Below are 12908 nucleotides of genomic sequence, written 5' to 3' on the forward strand. Positions count from 1 at the left end.
TTGAATGTGGGGATTTTCCTGTACTGGTGAATCAGGAGGCACCGGACAAAAAAATGTATGAAATTAAATAGAAAAATAATTATGTTTGTAAAATAGCTTTCAGGGTTTTTAAAATGATGTTTATTTCCCATTATGTGTCTGTTTACATCGATACTTTTACCTTGATAATGAGTGGTGTTTATTTGCTGGTCATTTCATAAGGGCCCTCTTGGCCCTCCTTGAGGGTGCTTCACTTTGTCTTAGGACAGCTGTACCTATTTCACTGGGAAAACAATCTATGAGACTTTTCTATAACATTCCAAAACCATATATTTAAGCTTTATAATAATATACCACCCTACATTAAAATGGTTTCCCGTTCAGATTGCTCTCACTTGAATACTGCCAAGTGTAATTGTGAGCATATTATGACCCGATTCATAATGGAGTTTTCCTCTTACTTGTCTAACACCGTTAGGTTTAAACTTGACAGATGCTCATTCTGGAGGACATACAATCTAATGAACATTTATTGCGTCCTTGTTTTACTTAATCATTTTTGCTTTGGTTACAAATGCCCACCCACTGTGCAGTACTGCCCCAACTTTCCATATGTCAGACATTCCATTTAGTTTGTGAAGCCTTAAGTTTAATGTGTGGGGTAAGTAATTGTGGCAAAACTGTCATGCCTGTAGGCTTTTTCATATGTTGTTTACCTATGTATTCCTGGAATTTGCTATAAACATTAATTCATTTTCCTAACTAAGTTCAGTCAGTAAGTAATTTTAGCTTTCTAGCCATAGCAGTGGAATACAGAAGATCATATTAGGAAATACTTTTATTTTAAAAGTTCTGTTCATACCCCTTCAGTGAATTCACCTATATTTAAATCTATTTGTATGCAAATTTTTTATCTTGAATAGGATAACGTTTTCAGTGAATTTTCTTCTATATGTTCTGCTTCAAGTTGTGGGAAAGTTTTATTTCAATAACTGTACACACAATTAATACAGAGAATTCCTCCAATTGCTGTACTTGTTGAATTTTCTCTGAACTCAAAATAAAAAACCAAGAATAACAGTGGCCCAAATCCTTTAAGCTGCACTTTCATTATAATAACCTACTTACTGTTTTCTTGACATGAACAGAAAGAAGATCCTTCATTCAAATTTGTTTGTAAATTTTTACTTTTAATTACCCCTTTCTGCATTCCGTTCCTTTATAAATTATTTCACTGTATTCAGCAGCTACAGAAACACCAAAGCGGTGGCAGGAAAAGCACAGGATTTTACCACACAAAATGTCACGAACTGGTGAAAGCCGCAGGTAGAAGTGGGGCTTTTTGAAATTATTATTACTTTTGCACAGTTTGAGAGAGGTAGTCATTCTCACTATTCATGGTGCTGGATAGTGGCGACATTTCCATTTTGCTTAGCACATGCTCTGTACATGTGGCAATAATGACCCTATAAACATATTTACATCATTTTTATTTAATACTGAGCACGCAGTAATCATAACTGGGACTGATATAGCTAAGCAAAAGTTTAAAATCAGTTTTTCAGCTAATTTTTGGTCTGAAAAATCTGAAAGGTATCCTGTTTTTTATCAGAATTTCATTTATAGTTTAATAATATTAATTCTTTACATTTATATAGTGTTTTTCTCACTACTCAAAGTGGCCTCCATTTACTGATAAATGTAATTAACTATTTAGTGAAATGAAAGTCTACTGTAGTGTCCTGAGAGTTTTAGGAAAGATTGATTATACCTATCATACACTCACAGTAGCTTCCAAACAATAACCTTTGCACTGTCATTACTGACTAATATTGTCTAGCTATCTTGGTTTTATCATAACCGTTTGTAAATGTCTAAACAAAATTGTACATTATATACTGTATACATCATATTTTTAACTGTTATGTCCAAATGTCTGCTTAGTTCTTGAATGCCAAGCTAAAATTTTGATTGAAGGCTGATTTGCAGTTTACTCAGACTAGCTTTAAAGTGAAATATATCATCAGTGAAAAGACCTGGCTCTAGATAGATAGATAGAAATAGATAGATAGATAGATAGATAGATAGATAGATAGATAGATAGATAGATAGATAGATAGATACTTTATTAATCCCAAGGGAAAATTCAAATGTTAAGGTTTCATAGGTTAGTTAAAGCACAAAAAATGTAAATTCCAAACTGAAGTTTTTATAGGACTCACTCTTTTCTGAGTGCAATTAAACATATAATTTCAGTGCCTGTTTAGTGAATGATTAGAACAAATAAACACATCAACCTACAAAGCACTTAAGTAGCATTTTTATGAGTGGTTTCAAAATATCCAATATGCATCTACTGCAGAGAGATTCAAACTTATGGTATTAAGTGCAGACAGAACACCTTATTATGTGAAGGTAATTCAGGTGGGAAAGGTATACAGATCAGGCTTCATTTCCATAGCATTCTGAGGATCTTAACTGTTTCTCTGGTTCTGAAAGCTTTAATTTATAAATAAACTGTGGGTAAATGGGCTTGGATCTCCTTTCTACAATAAAGAAGTACAATGAATATCTGATTACTTGGTGGTAAGGCAAAGTTTAGCTGACAGGAACTTACCTTAGCATAAAGAAAGCATCTACAATCCTGAAATATCCATGTTTTATAATATTCAAATATCTTATGCCAATTACCCCATTTTAAATGGAATTTCCAGAAAGCAGAGCAGGTTCAGTGATTAAATGAATCCTTTCATGCCCACATGTATAAATAGTGTTATCAGAGCTCATAAGATTTTCTATAATATTACGAGAACTACTATCCTGAGGTAATGTCTCTTGGAAAATATATATCTGCTACCAGGAGGCCACTTTTCTTAAATTAGTACACACATTTTCAAACGTGTGTTTTTAGGTGTACTATCGGATGTGACCTCACTCCTTGTTATTTTATGCTATATCTGTGTCCTTTCTTGGAAGATAACCTGTTTACCAAAGGATATCAAACAATCTCCTGAATAAAAACAACACAACAGTCAGTTTTTTTTCACAGCAAGAACATTTTTAAATTTCTGAAGCATTAAATATTCACATATTTTAAACTTTATATATATATATAAATAAAATTCCATATATTTTAAGAATATTAACTGCTCTTACATATAACTTTTTAACAATCCCTGCATTTCCCCACATTAACAAGATAAAACAAACAAAAATTGTGGCTAATCCCAGACCTGTCCCACAAATACACACACCCCCAAAACATGGAGACATGGCACAGCCCATTCCATAGTGAATATTTATACTATGTAATATTTACAATCAGACCTTTACAGCATCATTCAGTAAGTGCAGGTTCCTACTAGGGTTCATGCTGGATCAATGCAATGGGAAGACATTGTGGGACTTCAAAGTGACTCAAGTAGACAAAACATATTGTTATGTCTCCACTAACTGGTCTCTCCCTCCCAGTTCTTGCCTCTCATCGTGAAGCCTCCTTTACACATAGCACACAATGCATAATGGGGGAAAAAAGATAAAGAGGTGATGGCAGAAGCAATGATAATAATTAGGATATCAGTATCCATGATATCATGCAGCTGCCAGTTCAATTCAGAGATGATACCATACTTCAACAGATGACAGTGGTTGGTTCATAAATATGGGTGGATAAACTATAGATAGCCACACTCCTGACTTTTTTCTGATTTAGTGTAATCAGAAAAAAGAAATACTGTGTGTGTGTATGTATATATATATATATATATATATATATATATATATATATATATATATATATATATATATATATATATATATATATATATATATATGAGCCCAAAACAACAATATAAATATTGAACATGACATGCAAACCAGACTTAATAAAAGTGGCATCATTCCATGCCAGTTTGCTTACAAAAGTTACAGGTCAAGTTTATGAAGAAATATGACAGAATTGTGAGTGAAAAAGTAATTAATGGGTAAGAACTGGAAACCACAGATGGAACTGGAGATGATATACAAGACTACAAAACAACATACTGCCTTAACACTAAGGAGGAATGTGTATCACATGGCACCATCCAGCAGCAGGTGCAAAGCTGTATGCATCAATACCTGAACTGGTAGTTGAGGAGCATGGGCAGAGGGAGACTGGTGGAGAGCTATGTCATACAAGGGGCTGGGATGGTGAGAGCAAGGTAGCAGAGAGAGACTCGGACAGAACATTGGGTAGGAAAAAATCACGTCAAGGAGAAAGCAGCATTGGGGCATACAGGAATTCTGCAGTCTTCAATAAAATCTCTATATGGTATCTTCATAAATGTATAAATTGTTCATTTTAAGTTGTCAATGAAGAAAATATCATTGCATTGCAAATTGAAAAAAAAAACAACAGAGTGAAAAAAATTCAACCTCACAACGTGCTGCGCACACTGTTTAATAACTGACCACTGGAATGAATAAATTGATGTGCAAAAAATCACAAAACTTCATCAAACATTTTGTCCAAAAAAAAAAAAAAAAAAAAAAAAAAAAACTGAGCGGTCTAATTATCATCATAATAGGATGAAAAAAATAAAACATACAGAATAGCGCTAGAAATAGAATAATCAATAATAGTTATTATAAATATTTCACACAGCAACCACACGTTGTCAAGCAGCCATATACAGTCAATATTCTGAAGAATTAATTATATTTATATTATTTATATGTATAACTTTATATATACCATTGTTCAGCATAAGAAGAATAATTTCTTTTCTCAATAATAATAATAATCAATAACACTGTTGGCAGAAAATAGGCTCTTTTTTTTTTCCAGAATTAAAACAACACCTGTCCTCTTTGTTGAGCTCTGGATTTGCCAGCATCTAATCCTTCCAACTCTGGTCCATTGGTTGGATGCTTGGCTATTGAGAGAGTCTCACTAATCTTTATAGCATAACGTAGATTGTCCTTAGGGTTCTACAGGAGCATCAGGACTCGAGCGTTAATAAAGGATTAGAGGCAAGCAATCCATGCCTAATTTGGCTGCGTTGCAATTAACTCACCTACTCACTGAGCAATCTTTGGGCAGTTCTTCTTTGACCCCTGCATTTGTTTCAAGTAGTATTGAGTAACACGTTTTCTGCTAACAAGTCTGACTTTTCTGGGAATTCAGAGACATGAAACTTAACCCAGCTCTACCTTTAGAATGTTTAGATTTGATGTTTTGACACCTTTGGTCAACAGAGCTAATTTCTTCTCACTTTTTTCACTTGTAACTGACTAAAATTGAATTTTGTTGTAAGCCTAGCAAAAGATGAGAAGAGAAACAAAAAATGTATGCAACAGCTAAAATTTTACAATGTTTTGGAAGGAAAACAGAAATATTCACACCTAATTCTTATGGTTTTTAGTAAATAAATCGTAAAGTTGTAGGTGTGAACCACATGATATGCTTTTATAACCCTGCAGTAATTTCTGTTGTCCATTTTTAATATAGAGTTGGTCTTCACAATCCCGTTTTTGTGATATTTCACATTCTACACTTTGAATCCCTTCCTTACTTACGACATACAAGTCAAGGGACTTGCTGATTCAGGGTCACAGCTCGAGGATAACAGTTTCATAACTTCCCTAAAGTCAGTGCGGACGTCAGAGCTGTAAACCTGCCTGGCCTATCCTTCACCTGCTCCAGTTTTACTCATGCCAGTTAGTAGTGAGTTACATTGCAACGTGGGTGTCCAGAACAAGTGTAAACTCGCAGCAGCAAATTAAACTGAAAAAAAAAACTAAACTATTTTCTAATTTATTTTTTAAAAAGTCTATGAAATTCTTCTTTCTGTTGTAGGAATCCATCACATGTTCCTTCATTTTCATGTGTCCCCAGTGCCTCCTGGTATTTTTGCAGGGCTGAAGCAACACTTTTTTTATCTCTGTTGTGGTGAAATACATGCTGGGTATACTGAACAATATGAAAAACCACACTTTTTTGGCAACCTGTCTTTAACTGGAGTTGGGAAAGCCAGGTCCATTTTCAATCTGAAGAACTACTCAGTGATATTAATTTGTCTGTCACTCAGTCTAGAGATGATTGTCTCCTTTTCTTAGTCTCTGTGAGATTGTCACATGGTGAATCCTACCAGGCTTACTTGGATGCCACAACTGCCAACCTGTATGAGGCAATGGGTAAATGCTGCAAGACACTTCACTGCTCATGGATGCTTGTACTTTAAAACCTATACAGCTTTGCTAAGAAACTTTTTTAACACATGGCCTGTCCCTTTATGTCATTTGTATTCCAGTGCATTTCTTTTATGTGTAATTCCAGCCTGGGTGTGCCCTTTTTTGTTTGTCTACTTCATGTTATAGCTTGTGTTCTTATCTTTTTGTTTCAAGCTCTACCATGCCCTGTTTCTTGTTATTTACTACTTGTGTCTCCAGGTTTTATTTTCTGCCCTAGTGCCTCCCCTCTTATTTGAGATTGTCTTTTTACTTCATGCTCTAGGCTATCTAAAAAATGTGTTGTTGTGTCTCTTATCTTTCTGTCTGTCATAGTTAGTGCGTATTTTAGCTTTATACAACTACTTTGGGCATTGTTCTACCTGTCTATGTCCTACAAGTCCGACTGTTTCTAAAAGCATCTTTTAATTACCTCAGTCTGTTTGTATCTCATCCACTGCACTTTGAATTCGCTCCGCATAAACTCTACATCATTTTCTGTACTCCTCTACATAGGAATCACAACAGAACAGCTCGGAACAGGCACATTTTCAGAGTGTCAGTTTGGCTGTTTTGGGATTCTAGGTGAACATTAGTACAGTTTTCATTTTCACTGAAGACAGTTTTGCAAGAAATCTGAGAGTTGGCCAGTTCTTATACACTTGGAAGTGTGTGCCTTGGTTTTGATTTTTTTTCCCATGTGCACAGTGCAAATTAAACAAAATTTCTGGATGATTAAAACACTTAAGCCCTTTATTAAGAAGTAAAATTCTTCTTTCCATGTGCTAAAAAAGATTTAATTTGCCCTGTGCACATATATGAGCCCCTTTATTGCCTGGAAGAAGCGTGAGCCTACATTTGACAAGTTTGTTCAGCGCCCAGGGACACTTGCATACACCCAGTCAAACTCTTCCTTTTACCAAAATGAAATGTTATCATTATAACTAAAACAAAAACAGCTAATTCTACCAGTCTGCTTCACTTTCTCACAACCCTTTGCACATTTTTCCTTGGTTAATTTTAATCTTACTGCTTACATGCTAATATTCTGTTTTAATTTATCATGCCAGACAATGCATCATTGTCTTCACAAATCAGCTTAACTATTTTCTGGAGTTCTTGATAAAAAGATGATTATGACCTCTCCATCCACTCCAGGTCCACTTGTCTCGGGTGTCAAGTGGTCAGCAGGAGCATCTTCTTTGTAGGTCTGGCAAAGGTTTCCTTGAGTGCTTGAAAAGCTGGAGGATTCTTAATTTGGCGTACAATGGCAGACAAATTTGGCACATTTACGTCCCAGGGACACACACTGGCATGTCGTCCAAGACAGTCTTGGTGATCCCAAATGGATGCAGTCACTGTGTCTGGTGTCATGCTTTTATTGTTGATGCCCTGCAATAGTTTTTGTTTGCACATGGGTTCATATCAAAGGCAGGAGACAGGTGCTGACCTTCCAACTGGGGAGATGGATGAAGACTGTGTTTAACAGCAGCTCCACACTTTCATGATTACCTTCCTTCTCTCTCGCACTCTTCTGCGCACTCTCCCTCTCCCGACCCCCCTCCTTCTCACACCACGGTACTGATGCGGTTGATGGGTTTGGATTTGCCGCTGCCCCCAGTACCCGCACCTCCCTGGCCCCCCTGCGGCGCGGCCTGCTGCGACTGGCCAGCGTGCTGGGGTGGCAAGGGCGACAGCGGGTGAGGGGGGTAAGGGGGGAAGTGGGCGGGGCAGCGAATGGGGGCGGTGGGATGGAGGACAGTGGAGGGTACTGGGACACGTATTGGTGAGAATGCCCTGGATGGGTGGCATGACCTGAATGTTGTATTTGCTGGGCATGGCGAGAATGGTGGGAGGCAGTGGAGGTGGTTCCAGTAGCAAAAACAAAGTGTTGCTGCTGGGGTTTAGGGCGCTGAATAGCATGTTGGGAATGCAGTGTCTGCTGGACTGGGTATGGAGAGTACTGAGGAAGTGGTGAATGCGGAGGAGGGAGGGGTGAGTGAGGAGGCATAGGTGGAAGAGGTGAAGCCATATTAGGAATATTTCCGAGATTAGAAATGTTGGCAATACTGGACAAATTGGATAGATTAGCATAGCGTCCATGCAACGTGTGCTGAGAAAGCTGGGAAAGCTGGGACATTTGTTGTTGGGCATGTTGGGAAGCAGACTGGGGACCTCTCTTGGGAAGAGATCCCCTTTGAATGGTGTGATGAGGTGGAGGTGGGGCTTGTCCTGGTGGTGGGGCTGGGGGTACCATCTGGACAGTCTGCATATGGTATCTGTGGTGATGATGATAGGGAGGTGGTGGTTGACTTGAGGACATTGGCTGTGCACTGTGGCAGTACTGAGCATGTAGAGCCTGTATTTTAGACTGACCACCTTCAGACTGACTCAGGGAGGATGGGCTATGTGGAGGAGGACCTCCAGTGGTTGGAGGAGGCACAGGAGCTGGATAGTGTGGTCCTGGTGGAATGATTGGACCAGGCTTAGAGCGCTTGTTTCCGAAAAGGGAGCCCAGGAAAGAGCCTGAGCTGCTGTTAGTGACTCCACCTCCACCAAGTGGGGCTGACCCTCCTCCTGCCATGACTTGCCTGTGCAGTCTGTAGTCATCTGTGGCATAACATCCTGGAGACCCCATTGGGAGACGCTGATGTGGCCGGGGACTGCTAATAATGGAGCCCTAGACATGAGAGAAAGAGAGAGAGAGAGAGAGAGTCATTATAGAACTTTGACTTGCATGCTATTTTGACTCAGTTGCTAATTGGTTTGCTCCAAAAAGGACCATTAGCCATATGCGCTATTGTGAGAAATTACACCTTAACCCCTCATTTTTTTCCTGTAGTACCAGCCTGGTGTTTTTGACTTCTACCACCATGATTTAGATCTGTTGACAATGGTATAATTTACCAGAGCCTCCAAAAGTACAACTGTCATTGTCTGAGGACCTTTTGAGTTGTTGAAATTGTTACAGTGTAAGCACAAAATATGGATAAAACTATTCGCTTTAGCCGTCCCAGCCAACCTTAATTTGGTAGATGTGAACTAAATTAAACATTACTAGTCCATGAGTGGTAACACTGTAATGTAGTTAATGAGCAAATGCAACATTAACATGGGCTCCTGAATTTGCTGTTCCAAAAGGTTTAAGTTATCAAAATAGTATATTCCTTAGGAAATCCCATGTAAAATCATGCAGACTATATAATCAGTTGTATTGCTCTTACCTTGGAAAAAAGGAAAATGTGCCACTTCCAAGGACTTTGAGGCAGCACAGCATGGTCTTGACATTAATAATATCAAAAACATTTTACATTATAGAACCACTGTATGACAAATACCAAGGCAGGATGCTTTACAAGTACAGAAGTGTAGTTCAACTGTTCACAAACACTTTTATTTAACAACTGGAGCACAGTCATCAATAATTGAGATTAAACCAACATTATTGTGCTGTGCAGTCAAATGCCTTAGCCAGGCCATTTTATTAAACCTGCTTTCCTTATTTTGGATAATAAGATATAGACCACAGTCTGCTGCTGAGCTTGTGTATGTAGAGTACAAAAAAAACAAGTTCTTGTTTATTATGCACTTGGCATTAACAAATAAACTAATCATGCTTTTGTGAACTGTGTTAGGAAGTTAAAACTAGTATAAATATGCAAATCATCTGATCACAGGTTTGATGTACTTCTCCAAAACAGAAGAGAGTAATTTAATCTAGAACCTCCCAGGAGCCTGAATGGCTACAATGGCTACCTCTCAACTACATTTCTTATAGTATACTTCAAGAAGCATTTTACATGTCAATTCTATGCACCATCATGCTGTTAATTTTCACGCCATTTATTCTAGTCAAACCAAAGCAGGAATTTATATCAGTAACATTCACAGTAAACCTTAAACTTAATGTAGCAGTAGCTCAGGTTCTGCAAAAACTTTTAACTATGGTATATGTTATATAATTATTGTATTATTCTGTGCCATATTTGTAATATAAAAAATGTTAAATACCTCTTTTCTGAACCTACTTATATAGATGCCCAGAAGGGACTCTAAATTCTGCTTTACCCTCTGTGACTTTTGTTGTACCAAGGGCTAAGACCAGCAGGAGGCAGTAGAATACTGAGTCCCCCTTAATTTTTTCATCAAACGATCCCTGCTGTATGTGTTCAATACAGTTGGTCAAGGAAGATGAAAAGGGAGCAAAAGCTGATATGTAGAAGTACAGAACTGAATCAGTCATCTCAGAGAGAAGACAGGAAAATATTTACATGTGGTGTTTACTCAGTTATTCTTCTGGTGTGCATGAAATATGATTTTGACCATTAAAAATGAATTATGCCCAAGTAATATTCTAATACATGGCAGTGCAAGAATAAAGACTTTTACATTATTAGTAATTATACATCTAGCTCCATTCATCAAAAGCCCATGTCATATTCTGAACAGGATGGGGTTGGCTGGGCTTTGTTCAGAACTACATCCTCTCAGTCGATTATATTAAGTATATGCAAAAGTTAACATCTAAGGTTCACTCCCATATTACTAACTGTCCATCCTCAGATGTGTGAAACCACTTAGGCATTTGTTACTTAATTAGAAAGCACTTGAATGTCTGGCATCACTTCACAGCGTCATGCTAGATCAGGGTTTACTGTAGCTGCTAGTGTTTGAACAGATCTAGAGCCACAGGTTCCAGTATTGACCTGTGCATGGTCTGTGTGGGGTCTGCACATTCTCCTTATGTGCATATGATTTTTTTTTCTGACTTATGAGCTTCCTCTCACTTGCCAAATGTGCAGGTTACATTGACCGTGTTTTAATTGGCCCAGTCTAAGTGAATCTGGATGAATGCATAAGTGTCACCTGTGGAGGAATGGTGGCCCATCAAGAGTTAATTCCAGGACATACTTCTGCACTCATGCTTTCAAGTCTAACATTTATTTTGTTCAGAAAATGAACGGGTAGTTTACCCCACGTTATCTGATCGAAACTGTTCAGACTTACTGTCCAGTATGTGTTTTTGCTCCACTGCAGTACTTTTGGTTGTGCCTAAGCATACTGTACATATATCAAAGAAATTAGACCAGTTTATGAGAATAATGTAAAATCTAGTTAATATTATATGTAATACTGTATTATATATAATATAATTATATAATATTATATATATATATTTATTTATAATAATAAAATAATATGTATAAAGGTCAATGTATGCTTGCTTTTAAATTACTATTTTTTCCTACAATATTGTTGAAAGGCCTCATTAAAAATTGATTTTTTGGCAGCAAAGTTTTTGTATGAATGAAGTATATTATGGGATACGATACACACACACAAAAAAAAAAGGTTTGGGAATCCAAAAATTCCTAACAACCACATCCACAGTTGACTTCTTCAGCTCACTGCATACAAAATCTGAATGTAGATAGGCAGGTAGGACTTCATGCATACAAGCACTGTAGATATGGCATGTAGTTTCTCTTCTCATACCGAACAGCAGAATTAGTCTTTACATTAATTCTGGGATGGTAGGCACAAAAAAAAAGATCCACAACAGCGACAAGACACGAAGGACATGCTTCACATGCAAGAACATCACATAAGCAGATTTCATGCATAAATAATTACAGATGGTATTCAATTTGTACTGTCAGCTGGCTTAATCCATCGACCCAGTCCAATACGGTATGTTTAAAAACTGAATCTATCCCTATGACTAACTACTCAAGTCAATCTGTCTCCAGTGCCAACATGTGTCTACCTTTACTTTGGCATTCATTTTTTAACTGCAAGTCTTGCCTGTCTTGACCAATTTATGGTTATGTTCCCCTAGTTTATGTTAAGAATGAATGTATCTAAATGATGAATCTCTTTCTAATATTACATTTTATTAGTAGTGTTTAGTCACAGAGTAAGTTAGGTATATTATTGGAAACTGACATATATATATTTTTGACAACTTTATGTATCTACAATCACAAGAAGGGTGTAACCACCTTAATATCTTTTGGCCTACTTGCATCAAAGTATAAATCTCTCTTATCCTAGCATCTATCTCCATAGGATGCATAATTAACTCTAGAAGTTTTCTGTTAGTGTATATTTCTGAAATTACTAGACATTTGTACGGCTCACTAGAAGTTTAGATAGCCATATTATGTGTGTACTCTCTTTCTGACCTTAGCACCTTTCTGTCTGCCTACAATATAAGCAAGTTTAGTCCATGTCCATTTGCTTCAATGTGGCCCACAACAGTTTTACAGAAAATCTAAATCTGCCTCATTCAGATTTACTTCTCTTTAGAACATATCTGCCTAATTCACTGAACAAAACCCTTTCCTCTTCTGCCCTGGCTATGTACAGTATATACCACCTGTAACTCCCTAGTCTGTTAAATAATTCTAAATATTCTTTAAACACAATATTTACATTTATTTGGACCCCAGCTCTTGTTGCTGTTTAATTAAGCCTAACACACTTGACAAAATAAAAATAACAAAGTAATGTAAAACACACCTGGGCCTTAAACTATGAAAAACTCAAAACAACACCAATCTTAACAACACAGAAACTGCATGCGAAGGTAAAGATGGGGTTGATAACTTGGGAGCTACTAAGCACCACTTACTTCAATTGTGCTGTCCAAAGATCCAACACTGTTCCTGCGGCCACGTTTCCCTGCATCCAATCAGGGAAAGCAACATTAAAGATGT

The 12908-nt window shown here is 37.2% G+C and overlaps 1 protein-coding gene across 8 annotated transcripts in view; it reads right to left on the bottom strand.

Annotated features, from left to right (window-relative positions):
* Positions 1 to 4266: 4266 nt before the first annotated feature.
* Positions 4267 to 12908, bottom strand: part of iqsec2b (IQ motif and Sec7 domain ArfGEF 2b) — a 335147-nt gene continuing 326505 nt past the window's right edge. For 7 of the 8 annotated variants that reach the window (XM_039774838.1, XM_039774837.1, XM_039774840.1 and 4 more), the window contains 2 exons: positions 12824 to 12873; positions 4267 to 8869 (listed from right to left, as the gene is read on the bottom strand). In XM_039774838.1, coding sequence (XP_039630772.1) covers positions 7610 to 8869; positions 12824 to 12873 — 1310 coding nt within the window. In that variant the 3' untranslated portion in view covers positions 4267 to 7609. The remainder of the gene's footprint in view (positions 8870 to 12823; positions 12874 to 12908) is intronic. The other variant, XM_039774845.1, reaches the window with a different exon arrangement.

Source organism: Polypterus senegalus, chromosome 13 (assembly GCF_016835505.1).
Source record: "Polypterus senegalus isolate Bchr_013 chromosome 13, ASM1683550v1, whole genome shotgun sequence".
NCBI lineage: Eukaryota > Metazoa > Chordata > Cladistia > Polypteriformes > Polypteridae > Polypterus > Polypterus senegalus.